This window comes from Rhinatrema bivittatum, chromosome 2 (genome assembly GCF_901001135.1).
Source record: "Rhinatrema bivittatum chromosome 2, aRhiBiv1.1, whole genome shotgun sequence".
Lineage (NCBI taxonomy): Eukaryota > Metazoa > Chordata > Amphibia > Gymnophiona > Rhinatrematidae > Rhinatrema > Rhinatrema bivittatum.
The window spans coordinates 582,976,861-583,000,371 of record NC_042616.1 but is presented as its reverse complement, the minus strand read 5'-3'; the positions used below and the strand labels follow the sequence as shown (position 1 = coordinate 583,000,371).

Below are 23,511 nucleotides of genomic sequence, written 5' to 3'. Positions count from 1 at the left end.
CTTGTACTTTCAAAGTCTGTATACTGTGCAAAGAAATTTTTTTCTTAAGAACAGACAAATTGATATAATGGGTCAGAGAGTCCATAAAGCCCAGAATCCTGTTTCTAATAATGATCAATCCATCTCACAAGTACCTGGAAAGATCCCAGGCAGTAGCTAGAACCCATACTGCTAACGCTCAGGAACAGGTAGTGGCTTTCCCTAAATCTGTCTGGTTAATAGTTTTATGCACTTTTCCAGGAACTTGTCCGAACCTTTTTTAATTCTAGCTATATTAACTACCTTTACCACATGCTTCAGCAATTAAATCCAGAGCTTACTTGTGCGTTGAGTGAAAAAGAATTTCCTCCGATTTGTTTTAAATGTGTTAATTACTAACTTCATGGAGTATAGCTATATAACTGAAGAGAGGAATATAGAAGAATCAAGGTATAATTGTGCCTGGATATTGAAAAATGGTTGCAGGCCTGTTTTTAAACTCAAGGCAGGATAGTCATAAATTCATTTTAATTTTTTTTTTAAATGTATATTCTGCCTTTCGTGACTAGTCAATCACTTCAAAGCAGATTATGTTCAGCTACAATAAGTATTTCCCTGTCCCCAAAAGGTTTACAGACTAAGGGATCAGTTACGGTATTTTTCCTGGAGGAGAGAAAAATACCATAATTTAGTTGGCCACCAGAATTAATGTACAATGATGGCCTCGCATCCTGAGAACACCATCTTTAGAATGTTGCGAACGCGGGTGTGCAGTCACTTACTCTGGAGAAATGTGAGCCCTTGGACCATGGCTGGTCATGGACCACGCCAGAAGCAAAGTAGACTCCAGGCGAGAAGATGAAGACTTGAAGCTGGAAACATCATTAAGATTCAGAAGAGACCTGCACCGTAGCACGCCCTACACAGCTGCCCGTGGCTGGTCACAGACCACACTGAAATGAAGTAGGCTCTGGCTAGAGTCTTGGGCATGGACAGAAGCAGGAACAAGGAACTCCGAAGATCAGGAACAGGATTCAAGGATTCAAGACTCTGGATTCAGAACTTGGATTCAGGAACAGACCACTGCATTAAAACCATGGGCCTTCCGGAGACTTGCACTGCAGCCATGAAGACAGGCCTTGTGCCACGAAGCACCCTACACAGCCCCCCATGGGCTGGTCATGGACCATGATGGTGGCATGCCAGGAAATGTGGACAAGAAGGAAATCTGGAAGCAGGACAAAGAGCCGAAGGCTGGAACATCAAGACCCAGCTGGAACATTAGGAACATGGAACATCAAGAACATGGAACAAATGATGAAGGAGCTCCGATGAGGAACAAGACCAGGAACATCCACAGACCAGGAACATCACGAACATTCAACGAAGAACCATCTGGACACAAGACGACCACGGAGGATCTTGAACAGAGAAGAAACCACAGGCAACTGTGAAGATCCGATGTGAAGGCCCCGAAAAAGTGGAAGAGAGCCCTTATTGTTAGAATCTGCTATGCTGATGGGAGAAGCAAGCAGATGGGAGTTGGCAATAGTAGGTGATGCTCCTCCAGAGGGGAGGATTTAGCGATCTATTGTAATCTGCTGCTGGATACTCCTGTAGAGGGAGGAGTTTAGCAATCTGTTATAAGTCACCATGCAGAGTTGCAATCTGTTAAGAACTGACTCCGTAGACGGAACTAGCAATCTTGTTATGATATAGACTGCTGAGTTGGCAATCTGTACCAGCGGAGTGCTAGAGAGGGTACTCAGCTGGAAAGGAATGTAAATAGGTGAATCCTTGGGCCAATGGCACATGACAGCGCCCCCAGGAGGATATCCTGAGAGGGATCACAGGCTAGGCTTGGTATCGAGACAGACACAGATAGTTATTTTATTAGACAGGTTTAGTAGAACCACCAGAGGTGGCAGTAGTGAGCTGATACGCCTGGCAGAGCTGAAGTCCCTCAGATACTGGAACTGCAATCCCAGGGTTGCTGAGCTGTAAAGAAACTAAACATAGTAAGTAGGCAGGGTATGCTGTATACATAGCCAGTAGTAGATGACAATCTCACATAGGTTCTTAAGGAGGCTCCTCAAGGAGCGAGCACCTGATTCCAGGGAAAGCTCTGAGAGAGCAGTGGTAACTCACAATGTCTGTATCTGCAATAGCTTTAAGGCAGTAGAGAATCTTCAGAGTATTTAGGAACATGGGCCTTCGAGGAGCAAGTACTGGTTCCTGTCTGCAATCTGAAATAGTACCTCACAATGTCTGTATCTGCAATAGCTTCCAGGCAGTAGAGAATCTTCAGAGTGTTTAGGAACATGGGCCCTCGAGGAGCGAGTACCGGTTCCTATCTGCAGTCTGAAATAGAGAAAAGAGAGCGAGGCCCCTGAGGAGTGAGTACCTCTGGTAAGTCCGAGGAGGCAGAGTAGCTTGGAATGAATTCCCTTGCTAACTCCAATCTGTTAGTGAAAGTGAAGACCTTTTATGTTGGAAGCGGATGACATCAATACAGGGGGACGCCCCTGAGGTTTGCGCCCTTGCTGGTACATAATTCAGAGTGCGCGCCCTACGTCATCAGGAACATGGCGGTCCAGGTACACCGGAGAGAAGCGGCATGGAGATGCCGCGGCAGCAAGCCGTCCATCAGGCCCGGAGGGAGTCACCACAGAGGTAGAGAGGGTGGAGTGAGGGCGAAGAGCAGCCACGAACACACTTATATAGGACTGAAGGTGAAGCAGGAAAATGACATCATCCATCAGGGCCGCAAAGATGAAGAAGTTGGCGGTAGCACTTGGCCGTGCAGAGAGAAGGAACAATTGTGGATCCCCTGCCGCATGGAGGCAGCGTCGGCGGCAGTTCCCCTGCCGCACAAGGACGGAAATGGCAGTGGTACCAGGACCGCTTACACAGGCCGGGGCAGGAGCAGCAGAAGTTGCACAGGCAGGAAGAGGCGAGAGCCGGCACACCACCAGAAAATGGCAGGGCCGGCAGCGGGCAAGGATGAGTGATCTGCTCGCGGGCCTGTCCTGCGTCAGCGAGCACAACATAGAAGGGCCCACACTGTTGTAATACCCCTGGGGATCTTGATAGACCTTTCTGTCCCACCCTTTTTCTGCCACCCTCATGAGGGAGCCTAAAGTACATGATAAAAAATGTTCAAAGTTTTCTGTCCACAGTCACAGGCTCTGACTCCTCCCCCTAAACCCCTTCTCCTTTAGGAAACTCTTCCTTTATCTAGCTAGCCCTGGTGATCTAATGGGCCCTGGAGCACCTCCTAGGGCTACAGATCTCGTGCTTCAATTTTCAAAATGGTTCCAGCTGGCAGATATCAAATTTTTGTGATGGAGCAAAGGTATAACATTGGCTAGCCAATGCCACGTTAAAAATGGTGGCTCTGGGGCCCTCTGGAGGAAAAATAGTGAATACAGAGCAGGTGTGATTAATAGGAAAAAAGCAGGAGACGGGGAAAGAAAAAAAGGAAGAGAAAGTATTAAAATATCTGCTGCTGAAGGAAAGAGATAAAGAAAAACAGGAGAGAGAGAGAACTGAAACAGAAAAGATAAATGAAGGAGGACACCAGAGAGAGTCAGAAAACAAAGGAATAGAGATAAGGACAGAGAATGAGAAAAAAAAAAAAGGCTGAGCCAGATCAAGCCAGAGACACCAAAGGTTGAAAACTATTTTATTACCTGATAGAGAATATAAATTAAGAAGAAATAATTTGAGGCTGGGGGAGGGGAGAAGGGTGGAGGAAGAGAGAGCCTGTACTGTCTGCCTAATCCCAATCCCACCCATCTCAGGGTGAGCAGAACTCAGAAGTTCCCAGGTAATGTATGTGCATGCAAAGCAGCTCATTGAAACAGGGGCATGTTATAGGCCCAAATATCATGATATGCAGTGTTTGTTGCGCATAAACACGGTTAATGCATGTTGTAGTCATATCATGGCTTAGTAAATCTAGGCCTAAGTTTGTACCTGAGCAATGGAGGGGGATATGACTTGCCCAGGGTCAGAAGCAGTATCAGTAGGATAGCCCACTATCCTAACCATTAGGCTGCTCCTCCACAGTAGACGTTTTGGTATGATATTGTGGTTTGTTTCAGCTGCTCTTCAGAATGTTGTATGCTGGTGTTAACAGAAATGCTTTGTTGTTGCTCTGGGATTTGATGCTGACTGAGTTTCACTGTGAAAGGAGCTTAAGCAAGCATGATTAGGAATTCTTGGCTTTTCATTAGAGCAACATGTTGTCAGAAATGAGGCCATAATGGATTTTTCCAGATAATGGACATTTCAGATAATGGGAATTTTCTGATAAAATGATTTTTGATAACTGATGTTTTTCTAGATAACAGATCATACGAAGCCAACTAATTTTCATATACAGATTTTCTTCATAATGGAACATATGATGCCAACCAATTTTTAGATAATAGCCATTTTTTTTCAGATAATGGATCAGGGCATGGGGACTGTGATATTTTCCAGATAATCAGAATTTCTGGGTAATGGATCTTTGTATATATGTTATTGTATTGTGTCACATCAGGAAGAGTATAGTTTGAAAGAATGACTCCTAGGTAAGGATGGCATGGTATTAGTCTATCTCTCTCTGTGTTGATATGCCTACTCCCTTGTGTATAATGTGTGTATCTACAATCACCTAAATCAGAATGATGAGAAAACAGACATGGCAATGTGTTTCTATGACAGGGGTGTCCAAGCTGTGGCTTGGGAACTGCATGTGGCTCTTTCATATGTAAGATATGGATCTTGCCATTCTGTCTGCATGGCAACTGGTCACCACTGCAGTGGATAGGAGGGGAGGAAATGAAGCGGGGAATCCAGTACAATAGAGCAGAGAAGAGCCAGCTGGCTGCCTGCTCCAGCCCTTCTAATTGTGTCCACCTTCCACCCTACCTGCTGCTTGGAGTAGAGGCTTCTCCTATTCTGCTATCCCTTGGGAAGGGATGGAGTGGACAACACTGCCCTAGGGTGAACAGGTCACTGTGCTGCCAGGACTTGGAATTCAATTGACAACAGAGGGGGAGGGGGATGGAGTCACCTGATGTTCCAGTCAGGTCAGAATGATTTGTAGTAAGGGAAAGGGAGTGAATGCTGAAAGGGAGGGGTGAATACAGGTGGTAAATGCTTGTGTGGGGGGAGGGGGGAACAGTGTGAACAGTGAATATTGGGGGAGGTGAAGTGTGTAAAATACCTAAGGGAGTGGCAGTGCAAGAGGGAGTGATTACTTCTTGGGGAATGATGTGGCAAGTGAATGCTGGGAGAGGTGAGGAAGGGGATGAATGCTTTGAGATTGTGAGGAGGAAATAAATGTCATCTTCTTTACTTTTCCTTGAAGTCAACATTGAAAATTGGTCTGTCTGACCTCCCTAAGGTCTATAGTATGTGCTCTGCAGCCGGTATGAGGGATTAGGAAACCTGGACAAGGATGAGGGGAATAGAGGGTGTGAAAGAGAATCAAGATACGGTTTGCATGAGAGCCATGTGAGGAGAGGGGGGAGGGATTGTGCAAGAAATAGTGTGGGGGGGAATAGAAGACGCACAAGAGAGCAAGGGATGGGAATAGAAGAGGTTTGAAAGAATTGGTAGAAAGGAAGTAGAGTGGTGCATGAAAGTCAGAGGTGGAAGTCAGAGATGGTGATAGGGGAGGGGTTGAAAGAACTAAAAGTGATGAAGTGTGTATGTTGGGGGGGGGGGGGGGGGGGAAAGATGACAGAAAGTCAGATTTTGAAGGGGGATAGGAAGGATCACAAAGCCAGAAGTGGTGATGGCGAGGGAGAAAATGATAGAGGGGCAAGAGAGCTAAAAATGGTAACTGGGAAATGGGAAGGGTTGAAAGACGGGGGCAGAAACCTTCAAGCAGGAAAAGAGTGACGAAAAAATTAAAACAAAAAGGAAAATTAATAACAGAAGAGACACAGAACAGGAGGGAAAAGAAGGTAATGAGAAGGGAAGCGAGGCCTGAAAGGGGTGCTGATAGTAAGGCAGGAGAGGGAAGGAAGCCATCTTCCCCTGAGGTGCACAGAGAATGCCCACAGTGAGAATGACCCTGATTTTCATCCACTATACATAAGGAAGAGTGGTGAGCACTGTATACAGGCTGGCCTTTGGTTGTAACAGCAAGATAATTATCACTGAAACTACATCAACTACTAGCATTGTGCTTGCAGTGATATAATTAAGATTTGCATCTCATCATCTTTAGAAAACATTTTCTCTACAGATTATAATAAAATCAGGGATGGTAACTTTAAAATGAGCGTGCAAGCACCTACATGTGGACATGAGCACACATGCAGTATGCTGGAATTTTGGATTATCCACGCAAGTGCACGCATATGATTTAAAATACACTGAACGGGCATATGTATGCTTCTAACGAGGAAATGTGCTTCATGTATCTTTCCTTAGGACTTGTCAGTTTTTACACGAGCAGGTGAGCAAGTTTTAAAACACGTGTGCGTGAAGGAAATTACCAGTTTGACCACTTACCGTAGTCCAGCAGTTTGTCCAGTAACTCTAGGTCATCAAGATTCCTCTGGTTCTTCAGCCTGCAGTCCTCCCAGTTTTCATAGACCCCACACCCAGTCAGTTTTTGGCCATAATGAGTTTTTTCAGACGTACACTTGAACATGAGCAGAAGTAAATATGCGCAGGTAACAGCCAGATGTGCACTGCATTCACTAGTTTCAAAATTGAGATTTACGAGTGTAAATGTTGGCCTTTTAATGTGAGCAACTCTTTTAAAATTTGTCCCATAATGTTTCAATAAAATAAAAAAAAGCCACAAGATGAAAAGCTTCACAGATAAAAGAAATAAAATGTAAATTTAGCATCCAGTCGCCGACCACTTCAATGCAGTTTGTTAAAGCTGGTAGGATTTGCCCAAGGTCTGAAGGACAAGGAGTAGACAGTTATATATCACTGGAATAAAATCTGATGGTAACTCCCTGCAACAGAAAAGCCTCACCAAGATAGCAACATAGAAACGTGATGGCAGAAAATGACCATTTGGCCTATCTAGTCTACCATCCACACCAACTTTTCGGCTCTATAATCCTTTGGGTTTATCTAACGCTTTCTTGAATTCAGATTCTGTCCTTGTCTCCACCACCTCCATGGGGCTGCAGTTCCATGCATTCACTACCCTCTCTATAAATAAATATTTTCTTCAATTACTCCTGAGATTACCCTCTTTAACTCTCTTCCAATGATCCCTTATTCTCGAGCTCCTTTTCTTTGAAAGAGGCCTGCCTTCTATGCAAGGAAAACTTGGAGATACTTAAATGTCTTTATCATACCTCCCCTATTTTGCCTTTCCTCTAGGGTATACATGTTTAGATGTTTAATCTATCTCCATTTGCTTTAGAACAAAGACCACTGATCATTTTAGTTTCCGCCCTCTGGACTGACTCCAACTGGATCATATCCTTATGACTATGCTGTCTCTAGAACTTTACACAGTATTCCAAATGAGGTCTAACCAAGGACTTATACATTATTGCTGGGAGGCCAGCAGGGAGAATGAAAGTGTCTGCATGTTGTGACTTTGGTAAAATCCAGACTGAAACAGTCCAGTAGCGATCCCTCCTACAATTATTCCTAGAACTGAAGTAGTACAGCCTATTTGATTATCTTCCCAGGAAGGGAGGGATTGGAAATAGGGTGATAATTGACAGCGTCTGTTGTCTCTAATGTCAGCTTTTTCAGAATTGGCCGAATAACTACAATTTTAAGGTAGTCCAGGGAAAACTCCTTGTCTCAGAGAATACCTGACATTATTTCAGACAGGTAATACCTGACATTATTTCAGACAGGGGACCTTTAGGGCCTTAACGACCTATGGGATTATAGTCTGAACATCTTTTTCAGTAATCTGGAGAAAGAAATGCCATGGACCAATGATTATATGTAGGGCTGCAATGTAGGCAAACACAAATATTATGCTTAAGTAAGCCCAATATGTGGTCCTTTTACCCAACTGACATTGCGATAAAATGGATTAATTTTAAGATATGATAATGTGGGATTGATTTGGTATATATTTACTCTACAAGAAGCAGTATTTCATATATACTGTGAGCAGTTTTTGATACACATTATAAAATGCTTTGATGATGGCATATGATGAGACTTATGGTGCTTTTTGAGTAAAAGGCGGCTGTTTTATCAGTGAGCACTGATTCTATGATACCATTTTGGGGCTCAAAAAACAGGTTGTACATGCACTCTTCACTCCTATAATTTAATATATTTATAATTGTGACTGATTTTTGCTTCTTTTTGGATGTGATTCACTGCTAGAAGTAACATCTGGGACAGCATATAACTCAAAATTATTTTGGAGGGAAGGAGTGGCCTTTTTATTTAATTGATATCTCTTTTCTGTATAAAATTTTAAGAAATAATGGACAGTCTGCTCTTTTTGGCAGAGGAGCAATAGTAGTGTTTGATGCAACTGACTTTCAGTGGTTACAAATAGATTGACTTTCTTCTGTGATTAATTAGTACTCATTGTACCTAAGAAAATACAGTGAATACCTTGGAAAAAGTGGAGTGAGCTTTCTCTTGGTGATAGAAAGAACTGATTGTGTTCCCACTGAAAGACTAAAGTTTTATGTTGTTGAAATTTTGAAATAAATTTGGTAGGCCCTGGACCAGTCAAAAGATACATACAAGAAATCTTTCTTGATAATAAAAGATTTACATTTTTTTCTTTTCAATTTTCATTTAATTTAACTTGTTCTGTTATGACCCATATAAACTTTGTAAGTATACATGCGACACCCCCATACCCAGAGATACTGGGGGATAGGAAAGAAGTTTGTAAGTAAAGGGATTTGAAGTATTGAGAAGTGGATCCCCAGTGGAGTAAGTCATTGACGGCCACAAACTATAACAGACACACTCCTAGACTTCCATATGACCTTATCAAGTAGATGGATACACATCAAACAAGTTTGATGTGCATGGGATCTTCTTAGTGTTTGGGTAATTGCCAGGTTCTTGAGGCTTGGTTTGGCCTCTGTTGGAAACAGGATGCTGGGCTTGATGGACCCTTGGTCTGACCCAGCATGGCAATGTTCTTATGTATTCATTTGATCAGAATCTTCCTCAAACTGGTCTGCATAATATATGTTGCGATCCTGCCCGCGAGGAGTGCGGGCAGGTTCTTACCTTTGTGGTCAGTCGGGCCGCTGACTCGCCCCCACGGATCCCCAGCTGTTCGGCGCGGTGGGCCGCCACTGTCGCCGTCCTCCGCGGCAGAGAGGCCGCGTTCTTTCTTGCTCTGCACGGTGGGGCCAACCCGCCGCGAGCTCTCCTTCGCGGCTGGGACCTTCGTTCCTGCTCCTGCCTCTCCCCGACGAGCTCAGCCGCTCCTGGGGTCTTCAGCTGGCAGGGAGGCCGTCCCTGCCAGTGCCTGTTTCAGCCCGGGTCCTTGGCTGGCAGGGAGGCCGTCCTTGCCAGTGCCTGCAGCCATCCTTTGTTTCCTGCAGCCCTTCCAGCTTCAGTCTTCGCGGCATGGAGCCGCTCCTGCAGCCTGCCTACCTTCAACTCTGTGGCAGGGCTGCTCCGCTGCCTGCCTGCTTCTCTTTGGGCCTTCCACATGGCTGAGGACGCCACCAGCTTCCAGCTCTCTTCATCCAGCTTCCTTAGGCGCGGGCACGTGCCTCTCGTTTGTTTTTCAAGGGCCAGCCAGGTATGGCCCTCTGCCGACCCCTCCCTAGGTGTTGTCCTCTTCAGCCCTACAAAAGTGCTCAGCGTCCATTCCAGCTTTGCATTTGCAAGGAGTTGGTCACTCCTGGGATCCTGCTGTCCTTCGCTCCAGGAGTCATCCTTGTTCTAGCACTTCTTCAAGGTCCTGTGCTTCCTGTTCTTCATTGGAGCTCCTCGTCTTGCCTTTTTGTCTATGTTCCAGTCCTGATGTTCACCTGCTGTTCCAGGTGTCCGTGTTCCAGCCCTAAGGTCTGTCTCCTGATCCAATATCTGTGTTCCAGTCCAGATGTTTGTTCCTGATGTCCGTGACCCAGCTCTGATGTTGCTTCTCCTGATCCTAAAGTCCGTGATACTGTCTTGCTCTCCTGAACCCCTGTTTCCTCGTTCCTGAATTTTCTACAAACTTGGTACCTCGCGGCAAGCCATGTTGTGGTCCACGACCAGCCCCATGGGCGGGCTGAGTAGGGCGCTTCATGATGCAAGCCTCGTACCTTGTTCCTGAGTCTTCTGAAAGGCAAGTACATCATTCCTGAGTCTTTGTCTGGCCTGAGTCTACGTCTGTGCATTCCAGAACCTCGTTCCTGAGTCTACGTCTGTGCTTCCAAGTACCTCGTCCCTGAGTCTCTTCTGAATCGCCATGTTCCGGTCTTCACTGCCCTGGCCTCCATCCGGCCTGCCGCTTCTTGCCATACCCTGCGGCAGGTCCGAAAGGGCTTGGAACGGTTGGAGGACTGTTCATAAGACCATCATTGCATTGTTGGTCTTCCGAAGCGTGCAGGTCCGGAGGAGGGTCAGTATCTCCAGTCTTCAGTCCAGCCTCGCTCCTGTCCAGCCCATGCTCGGGCATGCCTTGCCTACCGCGGCACCTCTTCGGAGTTCCTCTGGGGTCGAGCCGTGGTCCAAGAACACACATCTCTTGGTAAGTGGGACCGCTCTCCTAGCGATCCACAACAATATATGCACAAATTATATAATACATGTATCTCTGCTCCACAAAATACGCTTGTATGTTTATGTGTGAATATATGCAAAGTATTGAAAGCAAGTATTTCAATGCATTGAACACGCAAACTTTTCCTGCCTTTTTAAAAAATATACATAAATTTAATTTACTAGTGAAAATAAAGAGGAATTTAGGCTTGTAAGTCAGTTTGTTTGTTTTAAAACAAGCATGCATAATTGAAATTACCAGTTTACCAATTCCTCCACCAGTTTGCCCAGTCCTTCTCCAGGTCATCCAGACCCTCCTGGTTCTTCAGCCTGAACTCCTCCCAGTTCACCCAGACCTCCCCCCCAGCCAATAGTACACAATAAACAAGTCTGATAGCAAGTTCAGCAGATAATTTGAAAGTGTAAAATTACTCATGTAAGTTGCCAAATGTACTGTGTAACTGTCTTTTAAAATAGCCTTGCACATATAACTGGCGGTCCCAGCCCAGAACACGCCTAGACCACACCTTTTCACATGCATGTATAGGCATGTGAAACAAAGTGAGTACTTTTGGCTTTTATAAAACATTGATTGCTTGTCTATTTATATTAATTTATACTCTGCTTTTTTGGCACTTCAAATGACATTCAAGACCTGTAGGCATTTCCCTATCCCCAGAGGGCTCCCGGGCTACTTACCTGCATATGTCCTCATTTTTACCTGCGCAGGTCTTTGAAAATTTATCTCCATAGCACTTCAAATGGAAAAATACACTGAGCAAGATTAATATTTTGCAGAAAAAATAAGCCTATGGGAAAATATGCTTGGGTATGCCAACGCTGATCATATTTAGGAACTTTGGGTCAAGCTCTCCCTAATGAAAGAAAGAGAAGGGATTTCTTTGCTCTGATTAAATATTGGCATGGCTTCTGTGTGAAATAGGTTATTTAGTTTTCCCTTTCTGTTACGCTCACCGGCCGCAGAAAACAGTGGCCGGCACCACTCACCCGCCAGCTCTCACACTCTCCAGCTCCCGGCGCACTTGCAGCAGCAGCCAACCGCTGCTGCCGGACCCCGTCTCCGGCCCAGGCCTCCTGCACTCCAGGTGGCAGCCGAGGCGCTGCCGACCGCCGCTTCCATCCGGGCTCTCCCTAGGCATGCGCGCGTGCCACCTTGGCTCTGTTTAAAGGGCCAGTGGTGGGAAATCAGACTCTGGCCCATGTTGATGACGTCTGGCCCTCCGGCCTATAAAAGGACCACCTCTAGCTCCGGCTGACTGACTTGGCAACGAGTTCCTAGAATCCCGCTTCAGCGCTCCTGCTCCTGAGGTCCATGCTCAGCTCTCCTACTGTCCCTGCTTCAGTCTTCCAGCCTCAGCAGCCTTCTCTCCTCTTTGGGGTGACAGCCGCAGGGACCCCCCTGTCTTCGACGCCGGCTCCTCCTGGGCCCCCTGGGGCTCTGGCCCAGAATTCTCCCACACCTGCTATTGCTGGCCTTTGACCTCGGACCAGACCACCTTTGCTGACTGCCCTTGACCTCAGACCGGACCTGACCTTCGCCTCTTGCTGCCTGCCTCTGACCTCTGACTGGACCTCACCTCTCCTTCGCCTAGTTGCCGCCCACATCGTCCCCTTTGGGCCCAAGACCCGACTCCGCCATCCTCTGGCCGCTCCCGGGACCAGCCGCGCAGAGGTTCACCTAAGACCGGCCGGCTCCGGCACCCAAGGGCTCAACCTGCGGGGAACGTGGGCTGGTACTGGCGAAGCTCCTGTCTGCCTCTGCTTCCCGTCCGGCCTTGCCTCCCGACGGTGGGGACCTGTGGAGCTCACCCTCCACAGGTTGCGCCAACCCCACCTCGGGCCAAGGGTCCCCAAACCCTAACACTTTCCCTTTTTAGAACACACTCAAAATGAAACCAGAAGATGGTCAGAGTTTTCTGGTTTTGGCTCTCGTTGGATATGCAGAGTCCAGAAGAAGAAGGAAAAGGCGCCAAGATTCTAAAGCCCATTACTGTTTAGAAAGGATAACACACTGAGGAGCTGTTTGGCTAAACTGCGCTAAAATTCAGCCGCTATAATTCAGGTTATTAGTGCATTAATGACCCATTTTAACACGGCTTACCTTGCAGTGAATCGGGCCTATCTAGTAAAATGAATTAGTAATGGAAGTTATCGCAGGAACATACTTTGGGAAATCAGCCACTAATTTTGATAGCTAGTGCTTCAGTAACAGCACTTTGAGCTCCAAAAGTGCTCTAAAACGTCTGAAAAGCCTATCTTTTGGTTATGTTTCTGACCAGCGTTGGCAACATGCTGCCATCACTGCTAATCTATGCTTCACACCTTTACAAGCAGGAGCAGGCCAGCCCCAGAATGAGCAGAGCAAAGGGTACATCTTCCCTCCTAAAGGAAATCCAAACTGTACCTCAGTTATTTAAACAATGTAATTTGATTCCTGACTTCGTCAGGTGAACACTTCAAGAATGTACCTTATGCTGGAGTCTCTCCTTCTCAGATAGCAAATTGACTTTTTCTACCTGGAAGGATTAAATCCTCCTTACCAACAAATGATTTCATTCTGTTCCCTGCAGTGGAACAGGCAGTAATAAAAACAGCCAAATTCATCCTTGGGAGAAAAATATAATCTCTGCCCACTACCAAAAAAAAAAAAAAAAAAGAGAGAGAAAACTTTCGGAGAGTCGTTCTACTGAGCCCTATAGGATTACCTCTGGTTTCTAGTTTCCTAGAAACATGAATACTTCCTCTACATACTTGTATTTGTGGGAGGCGGTTTTGAATATATGCTAATACAGCTGTCCTCTCTGCAGGCAGATCCCTCTCTCAGCACACGGCTTCCCTCCGCTCCCTTCTGACAGTGAGCGAGGCAGACAGAGCGCAAGGCCATGCATCTGCCTTTTGTGACAGGGTCACTTGCGGCGCTGGCGGTATAAATATCGTAGGGAGGACATGCCCCTATGACAATGGAGATTAAGGACTCTGGCAGAGTGGTTCTCACAGCCTACCATTCGTACACTCCCTCAGGAGCAGCAACAAAGGAAGAGCACCTTGGGTCAGAGATCTCCTCCAGTCAGTCTCCAGTAAGCAGGTAAACCATTAAGGCTTACACGTTTACCCTCTGTTTCCTCTTCTGCAAGCCGAAAAGTCAGCTTGAGAATTGTAAGACCATTATATTACATAGCGAGCCGACCGTTTCCCCCCAAGGAAAAAAATATTGCCTGATTGACTTTAAAAATGCTGTTTTGTTTTGTTTTTTTTGGGAGGGGGGGTATTTATTTATTGCAAAAATCTAAACCATTGATGCATTCTGTTAGCAAAGAGCAGCTTTATATAAAGTAGAAAGAAAAACATCCCTACTGATATGATTGCAGTGTACACATAACTTCTTCGGACTCCCTTTCCATGAGTGTTTTTGGTTTTTTTTTTATTCTGTGGCCAATCATTTTTTAAATTATTCCCGTTGTAAGGAAAATGTAAAGATTTGATATTAGGTGAAATAGAATTGCAAACAGTTCACAGATTTTGGTAAAGGAACAGTCTGGCTTCTTATTTTTAGAGATTGTTGCTTTTGTTTCACCAAGGGGGAAGAAAGGAAGAAAAGTTTAAAGGCTTAACCTCAACATTTCATACTTTCTTAAAAAGAGGAATGAATGCAGTAAAAACAGATCTAGTTACTGCAGCAGCATTCTCTCCTATATCTAAATAGCTTGTCCTCATAGATAGCTGCATTTGGAGTTTGTGTATGGCACACTTATAGTTTTGCACTGGTATTTTCAATAATTCTAGATTTCTTTATAAATAAATCAATAGAATTTTCAGCAAAAAACTTTCTACATTTTAAAATTCTTCAATGCCCTGCAGAAGTTGAAGACAGCATTTAGTAAATGTCACAAAATATGTACAGCTACATTATGGCTTGATTGGAAATGCATAGAGAAAAATACCCAAACTGGCAAGACTCATAATTAGCTTTATCAAATTATCACATATTAGCCATTAAACATTAAACATTATCCATTATACAACGTCACTGAGCCAACTAATAGGTTAACTTATAGATTGCATAGTCCATGAATTTATTTCCAAATAATTAGCTTCATTATAGTATTAGTTGAAAATGGTTTAAATGTGCATCTAAAAATACAAACTGCAGGTATTGTATGGTCTCATTTCCTTGTCGGAACTGTAAGAGATGCTTGATTAAGATAGTTTCTAGTTTTTAGAAGTAAATATTGTTTGCTAGTTCCAAAAACGTACAGCACTTCCTTCTCAGAGTTAGAGGAAAATGCAACCCACATATCTACTTAAAAAAAAAAGAGAGAACACTGATAACAAAGGATTATTTGACATACTAAAGTGAATTGAAGATTACACATTTTGTAACAGTGAACTTTGTGTTCATTTCAGAGACTAGCATTAACTGTGTCAAAGTCTGCTGCTTAAAGAATGAAGGTAACAAGTCTAGTCTGATTGTGGAAAACTCTTCTCTGATCTGAGTCATGTATTCATCAATTAAAAGTACCTCTAACCTGCTTGGTTCCTAAAATATATATATATATATATATATATATTATAAAGAAGATGTTAGGGCTTTGATTGTCAACATATTTTGGAAGCTTTTTCCATTAGTCAAGGAGCACACATGAAAAATGATCCAGGCTCTGCCTCCTTTCTCTAGTCTTTAACCTCCAGCAGCTGTCTTGCAGCAGCAGCCAGAGCCTGCCATATGGGCGTCAGAGGCTCCATCCACATTTCCAGGACATACTCCAGGGAGAGCTTATTAACTCAGCATGTCGGCCTGCGGAATGCAGAGCACATGAAGACAAACACTCAACCTTTCAACAAATGGTGTTAGGACAACTCCCCCCCCCCCCCCCCAAGGCTGCCTCTATTCCTGCGGCTTTTGTCAGGTCCTACATTGGGGGAGTCCCTATTAGATCATTACCTATATGAGACACAATGCCCAGTAATCAATTTAATAAAAAAAAAAAGTATATATATATATATATATATAATGCAAAGTTTACTGAGAGGTAGGTGACTGTTTGTTTGCCTATGACAGAAATGTGCTTTTCTGTATTGTAGTTGTTTGTGAAACAGGTAGCTCAGGTACCTCTTTAATTTATTTTCAGTTTAAAATTGTATTTTATTGCTGTTGGCTATGGACTTCTGAATGGAGTGCTGACATCAGTGATGCATAAATAGAACTTTTTCTGAAAGCAGCAGATCATCCTCTGTAATAAAAAAAAATATATATATGTTTATTTGTAGGTATTGTTATCAGCACCCTGATTTATACTCATAATCTCTATAAATATAATAAAATAACATGGAACTGAACAAATTAATATTGTGTCTGAGATAAATATTTCACAATCAGCCACAAGACAGAATTTTTTTTTTTTTTTTATCATACGTTAATGGTCACCCATAATGGTATAGATAAGTTGGTCTTATTTACATAACAAAGAATCAGTCTATCAACCTAAACCAACCCTGCAGTGAAAGAAGGCCCTGAAATGGAATACAGTGGTCATAACTCAAAAATAAGATGTATAAAGTAGGTCCATGGTATCATGTCCTGAAAAAATCACCTTAAGTATTATTTTTTGCAGAGTGAAGTGACTTAACTAAAATATTCTTGCTCCCTGAATGGCTATACTACTGTGTTCTGCATCTCATTAGTTTTGCATATCAGGCACTGAAACCAGCAGGTAACTCGCTATACCATGCTGATGTGACTTAGTACATAGATCTCTGTTTTCTTTATGAAATACGTGACGGCATCCCTATAAGCTTTTGGATCCAGTGTCCCTCTATCCACTCCCTCCAAACCAACTGATCACCTGAAAACAGGTTCCAAATCTTCACTAGCAGAAGGGAGACTGTTTGGTTTTTTTCTCCTGCTGGCAGAAGTGCCCAAATCAAAATGGTGCCACTTAAACTCTGAGTCAAATTCCAATGCACATTCTCTAAATCTGATACTGCTTTTACCCCCATCACCTCCACTGGGAGATTATTCTGTATATTCAAAACTCATCTGATGCAGAAATATGTGACTCCAGAATCAAAATGTATCCAGTCTCATATCATGACTTAGAATCTAGAACAGGGATCAGCAGCTTATTTTGTCAAAATCCTCATTCTGTCTCCAGGGGGGGCAGATGGGGATTTATCCCATGAGAATCTCATTTGGGGGGAGAGGAGATAAGAACTCCAATATATCCGAAAGATATTTTGTCTCTCCCACCTTGCACATGTCTGTGGCAACAGCAGTAACATAAGCAAGAAATGTGTGCCATAGTAAGGCCTGACCTCCTGGAGCTCATGAATCCTGCAGCACTCACTTCCTGCTTCCCAGGAACCACGACAAAAGGAAATGTGGGAGGGAAGGATCGGGCTGGTGTGTCAACGAAAACCCTCTCATATGCTTGGGGATGTAGACCCCTGGTCTAGAACGGTGCTTTCCAACCTTTTCAAGTTCAAAGCACACCTACATTTACAGAAATGTATGGCACATCAGCCTTCATGGGGTGGGCAGTGCATGCATGGAGAGGACTTATATGGTCAAAGAAGAGCTAGGAAAGCACTGAAAACCCCACCAGTCTCTAGTCCAAATTTTGAAACAAAGGTGGAGACAGATGAACTCATCACAATAGGCCAATTCCCTTTATATACAAATGCAGAAGGGTGCAGCAGATTAGTTAGTTACTTTGGCTGCTTCATGTGGGTGCCAGAGTTCCTCCACTGCTGCAATTTCCACTTAGAGCGAGTCACATCCAGTGCTCAGTGCACGCTCTCCCTGACTCATTCAGCCTGGAGATAAGACAGAGGCAGATCCCACCTATCTGTGCCCTGCATGCTACCCATTAATTACCACACTTCAGGGCTCATGCCGTATCTAGCAGGTAGCGGCATGCATGATTACAAGGTGCTCCTACATATTTTAGAGCCCTCATTGGTACCTCTTGTTGTTGTGAGGTGCTAAGAGCAGAGCTCAGGTGCAGGTCTGGATCTGAGCATCAGGCAATGATTACTTTTCCATGGCATATCTGATTGGGTCTGAAGGCATAACAATGTGCCATGGCACACTGGTTGAGAAACACTGGTCTAGAAGCTCCTTTAGAAAATACTACATCTTTAAAGTGTCTAAACATCTGTCATATCCCCCTTTTCCTCCTCTCTTTTAGTGTTGCATGCTTTAAATACCGAGGCCTCACCTTACAGGCTGTGATACAGACTTTGCACCAGTGGTGTAGACACAAGTGTGCCTGGGTGGGCCATGGTCCACCCATTTTGCATTCAGGCCCACCCAATCAGTGTTGCCCAACACCAAGATGAGGAGGCTCGATGCAGGGCCGTTACGGAGCTCATTCCATGAAGCCCAAGAAGAGGAGGCCCGACGCAGGACCGTCGCGGAGCTCATCCCACGCGGCCCGAGAAGAGGAGGCCCAATGCAGGCCTTTGCAGAGTTCATCTTGTGTGGCCTGAGAAGGAGGCCCAGGAGAGAGGGAGAGCCCTGATACTGTGTAGGAATGAGAAGCCTGTGTGTGTGTGTATGTTTGAGAGAGAGCATGGAAGTGAGAAACCTGTGTGTATATTGAGAGAGAGCATGGGAATGAGAAGCCTGTGTGCATGTGGATGTGAGGGAGAGAGAGCATGGTTGCAAGTGAGAAGCCTGTGTGTGTATGTGTGAGAGAGAGAGCATTGGAGTGAGAAGCCTGAGTGTGTGTGTGTGTGTGTGTGTGTGTGAGAGAGAGAGCATGGGAGTGAGAAGCTGTGTGTATGTGTGAGAGAGAGCATGAGTGAGAAGCCTGTGTGTCGTGTGGGAGTGAGCCTTTATGTGATTTGAGAGAGAGAGCATGTGGAGAGGACAGCCTATGTGTGTGTGTAAAAGTGAGAGATTATATGTGTGTAGAGAGCCTGTGTGGTGAGAGAGAGAGCATGTGGGTGTGAGATCCTGTGGATGTAAGAGCAAGCATGTAGGAGTGAGAGCCTTACATGTGAGAGAGAACAAGTAAGATTAAGAGCCTGTGTGTGTGTGGGAGTGGGATCCTGCATGTGAGAGTATATGAGAGTGAGAAGCCTGCTTGTGAGAGTGGAAGCCTGGGTAAGAGAGAGTGGAAGTGGAAGCCTCTATGAGGGAGGAAGGAAAAGACAAGAGAAGAGAAGAAATTGAAAAAATAAGAGACCTTGAAAAAGGAATTAGGAAAAGATAGACAAGGGGAAAAAAGAGACTTATGACTAGTTGATTAGAAAAATAAGATCAGACAATAAAGGTAAAAAAAATATATTTTGACTTTCAGCGATTGAAATATGCCATTTTTGGGAATGTGCATTTCTTATATATTTATATTTTACTTTTTCTTCAGTATTCCACTGTTCACAAAGTCTGGTTTCTTGAGTTTTCCATTTCAATATTTTCTTTGTTTCTGTTTCTAATTTATAGTTTCTTATTCTGTATTTTGTAATTAGATAATATATAGTTTCTTATTCTGTCTGTCTTGTGCATGTGAGACAGAGGTGCAGTATTTTGGCTAACGTGCAGTTTCTGTGTAGGGATTGGTAGCAGTCTGGCGTGTTTGCCCAGTAAGTGGTGTATTAGTGTTCTAGAGCCTGGTGTAATGTTTGCCTTGCTGCCTTTTCACTGATAAGATTGCAGCTATTTGAGTCCTGAGAGTTACTGATGGTGTGGTATGGTATGGCAAAGTTCTAGATGGCTTTTTCTGTTTTTATAGGGGTTTGGGTTACTTTACAAAGTGCCTAGAAGTGGAGGGAGTTTGTTTTGCTGCTACTGAGGTAACACCAGAATCTGAATATATATATTTTTTGCATGTTAAGTTATAATATGAACAATCCTAGCTCTGTTCTGCACCCATTGCAAGTCTTAAGTTTTTATGATGCTTATGATTATTGTTGTTTTATTATAGTTATGATATATTCTGCATTTTTTGGAAAGAGGATTCAGAAAAGAATACATTGATATTTATTTTATGTGATTGGATCTGATGTTTCTGTGAAGTATTCCTTTACTTTTTATATTTTTGTATATTTCTAAAATGCAATACATTAAAATAAATTAATACCGATCAATAAGCTATTTTTAATGTTAGCAAGTGCTTGAAAAAATATTTTAAAGCGTCACTCATGATGCATGTTGGCTGCTGCAGACTAAAATGAAATCCATTGTTAGGTGCATTCTAAGGTATTATTTGATAAGAGTACAGCTAGTAGGGCTCAAACATATATGCCTACTACCCACCCATGTTAACCTTGGGCCCCCAAAACTTCAGTTCTGGCTACGCCACTGCTTTGCACTATCTGGTGCAGCTCTGACTTTGGATTACCCCAGTTCTGTAGATGAGGCTTTCAGAATTTCACGCAATACTCCAGGAGATTTGTACAAAGTCATTACCGCCTTTTTTTTTTTTTTTCTGCTGGTTATTCCCCAAGCTGCCTAGTTATCTGTGGCAGCTTGAGCTCACTTACGGGCCGATACAGTACAGTGCGCTCCGGAGCGCACTGTTAACCTGCCATTGGACGCGCGTTTTCCCTTACCCTTTATTCAGTAAGGGGCGGAAAACGCGCGTCCAACCCACCGAACCTAATAGCGCCCTCAACATGCAAATGCATGTTGATGGCCCTATTAGGTATTCGCACACGATTCAGTAAGTAAAATGTGCAGCCAAGCCGCACATTTTACTTTCAGAAATTAGCGCCTACCCAAAAGGTAGGCGCTAATTTCTTTGGGCACTGGGAAAGTGCACAGAAAAGCAGTAAAAACTGCTTTTCTGTGCACCCTCCAACTTAATATCATGGCGATATTAAGTCGGAGGTCCTGAAGGGTAAAAAAAGTAAAAAATAAAATAAAATAAATTTTTGAAGTCGGCCAGCGGCTGTCAGGTCGAAAACCAGACACTCAATTTTGCTGGCGTCCGGTTTCCGAACCTGTGGCTCTCAGCGGGCTCGAGAACCGGCGCCGGCAAAATTGAGCGTCGGCTGTCAACCCACTGACAGCCGCCACTCCTTTTGCCCGTTTCTACTGCCGGACCTAATTTAAATACTGAATTGCGCGCACAGGCGAGTGGGTGTTCGCCCGCTCTCCCACTGACTTTACTGAATCGGCCCGAAGGTCTTTGGAATTCTGCAATCAAAATGTTAAAAATCAGTAGCATTTTTGTGGAATGATTGCTATGTAAAGTCTACTCATAGATTCTCATTAAACAGTGAGAAATCACTGTGCATGCAAGAATATTTCTTTTACTAATAACGCATCAAAAACCCAGTTTCTGAACTATTCATATATAGTAGGGTCAAATATCCTGTAATGCCTATATTATTTCACAGACAACAAAAGGATTTTTATGTCTTGTTCAGGTAATCGTGCTTTGTCCTTGTCCGCTTTGTGAGTATATATCATTGCAAAACGGGCCTGTTAAAATCTCTATGGCCGTTGTTTCATTCTACAATTATTTCTTTCTGCTCATTCAAATGCTGAACTAATAATTGTGATTTTTAAATATGAAAATGATGACTAGGAGAAACCATAGCATCAGTATGCTAATTCTGTGGTAAATTCCACAGTGAAAGAATTGCAGAAAAAGGGAGGCCGTGTTATGTCTCTCTCTATGCACACTGGCATTCCCCTGGCTCCCCCTTCTTTCCTCCCTCCACTGCCTTGTTACACTATTTGGCAACCTGGAGGTTATCGGTTAACAATCACTGCTTCATGCCTCAGGATCTATTTGTGTCAATTGTCTCAGCACAGATGGATTGGCAGCTGTCTTGTGCGGTGGTCACTTGCAAATTAGGCTGCAAGCCAATTCATTTGAAAAAAAAATGATATTAACAAATTTGCTAAAGCCCTTGCTAGCCTACAATCTGACATCCAGGAGTAACACAAACATTACTTAAGCTTCACATAAATACATCCCAGTGTAGTGGCAGGATCACTGCTTCCTTGCATAGCAATAAGCCTGATAGTGTAACCAGAAGAGCCATCATTAGATTGCAAGAGAGCCTTGAAGGCCTCAAAAAGTGCACTTTCCCTTCAGGATTGTCCCAGGCTTCTGGTTGGACTCATTTTATATAATTCATGAGCTGGGTCATCATGGAAGAGCTCTGGTCAGTGTTAGTGAGCTGGTGTCCTAATGCTGAAAGCCATGATATCCAGGTTCAAATCCTACTTCTACCCCTGACATTTGTTGTGACCTTGGGCTAGTCCTTTTATCTTCCATTGCCTTAGCTACCCACTTGGATTGTAAACTTTCTGGGTCAGGGACTAATTGTACATGGGTGCATTTTGTTATAAAGTGTGCTGGTTTGCGGCATTATTTAAAAACAAAAATAACAACTTGATTCAATAGGCCTTGCAGCTTTGCACTTGGTCACATTTTACAATGGTGTTATAGGGCTTTGTTGTTGTTTGTTTTTTTTAAACATCACATTTTATGCCTATGAAAAAGTATTTTCATGTATATGGTCACTTGAATAAGGTCCATAGTTTCAGTGCAATAAGAGATTTCTCACACCATAAACAGAAATGCAAAAGCTCTTTATTTGCACATTGGGCATAAATACTACCACTGATCATAACTATCTATGAGCATGATACAGTCAGACGTGATTAACTCATAGCAGTCAATAAAACTGATTATTTCCAAGTTTTCTGAAACTGAAAAACAATCAGTTGTAAAAACAACTTAAAACCCATCTATTCAATTTGGCTTTTGCTGGTGTGGATTGTAATGTTTGCTTATTCTGTTTGATTTTTTTAATTGTCTAATCATATGTTGAGTCTGATTTTGTGTTTGATTTTTTTGTTATCAAAAAAATTATGTATGTTATTTTGTACCCTGCCTTGGACTATACATCTGAAGAGGTGGATAATAGACATCTGGAGAAACCTAAGGATTAGGGATGTGAATCGTTTTAGGACGATTAAAATTATCGTCCGATAATTTTAATATCGTCTTAAACCGTTATGGAACACAATACAATACAGATTCTAACGATTTATCGTTATAAATCGTTAGAATCGTGAGCCGGCACACTAAAACCCCCTAAAACCCACCCCGACCCTTTAAATTAAATCCCCCACCCTCCCGAACCCCCCCCAAATAACTTAAATAACCTGCGGGTCCAGCGGCGGTCCGGAACGGCAGCGGTCCGGAACGGGCTCCTGCTCCTGCATCTTGTCGTCTTCGGCCGGCGCCATTTTCCAAAATGGCGCCGAAAAATGGCGGCGGCCATAGACGAAAAAGATTGGACGGCAGGAGGTCCTTCCGGACCCCCGCTGGACTTTTGGCAAGTCTCGTGGGGGTCAGGAGGCCCCCCACAAGCTGGCCAAAAGTTCCTGGAGGTCCAGCGGGGGTCAGGGAGCGATTTCCCGCCGCGAATCGTTTTCGTACGGAAAATGGCGCCGGCCATACGCGTATGGCCGGCGCCATTTTCCGTACAGAAAATGGCGCCGGCAGGAGATCGACTGCAGGAGGTCGTTCAGCGAGGGTTCCGGCGCCTCGCTGAACGACCTCCTGCAGTCGATCTCCTGCCGGCGCCATTTTCCGTACGGAAAATGGCGCCGGCCATACGCGTATGGCCGGCGCCATTTTCCGTACGAAAACGATTCGCGGCGGGAAATCGCTCCCTGACCCCCGCTGGACCTCCAGGAACTTTTGGCCAGCTTGTGGGGGGCCTCCTGACCCCCACGAGACTTGCCAAAAGTCCAGCGGGGGTCCGGAAGGACCTCCTGCCGTCCAATCTTTTTCGTCTATGGCCGCCGCCATTTTTCGGCGCCATTTTGGAAAATGGCGCCGGCCGAAGACGACAAGATGCAGGAGCAGG

At 44.1% G+C, this 23,511-nt stretch overlaps 1 protein-coding gene across 3 annotated transcripts in view; it reads left to right on the top strand.

Moving 5' to 3' along the window:
* ARHGAP28 (Rho GTPase activating protein 28) overlaps positions 1-23,511 on the top strand; it is a 547,343-nt gene that overhangs the window by 128,595 nt on the left and 395,237 nt on the right. For 2 of the 3 annotated variants that reach the window (XM_029591029.1, XM_029591034.1), the window contains exon 1: positions 13,484-13,756. The exons of the other annotated variant lie outside the window; for it this stretch is intronic. In XM_029591029.1, coding sequence (XP_029446889.1) covers positions 13,626-13,756 — 131 coding nt within the window. In that variant the 5' untranslated portion in view covers positions 13,484-13,625. Of the gene's footprint in view, positions 1-13,483; positions 13,757-23,511 lie in introns of those variants that run through there. 3 annotated transcript variants of the gene reach the window in all.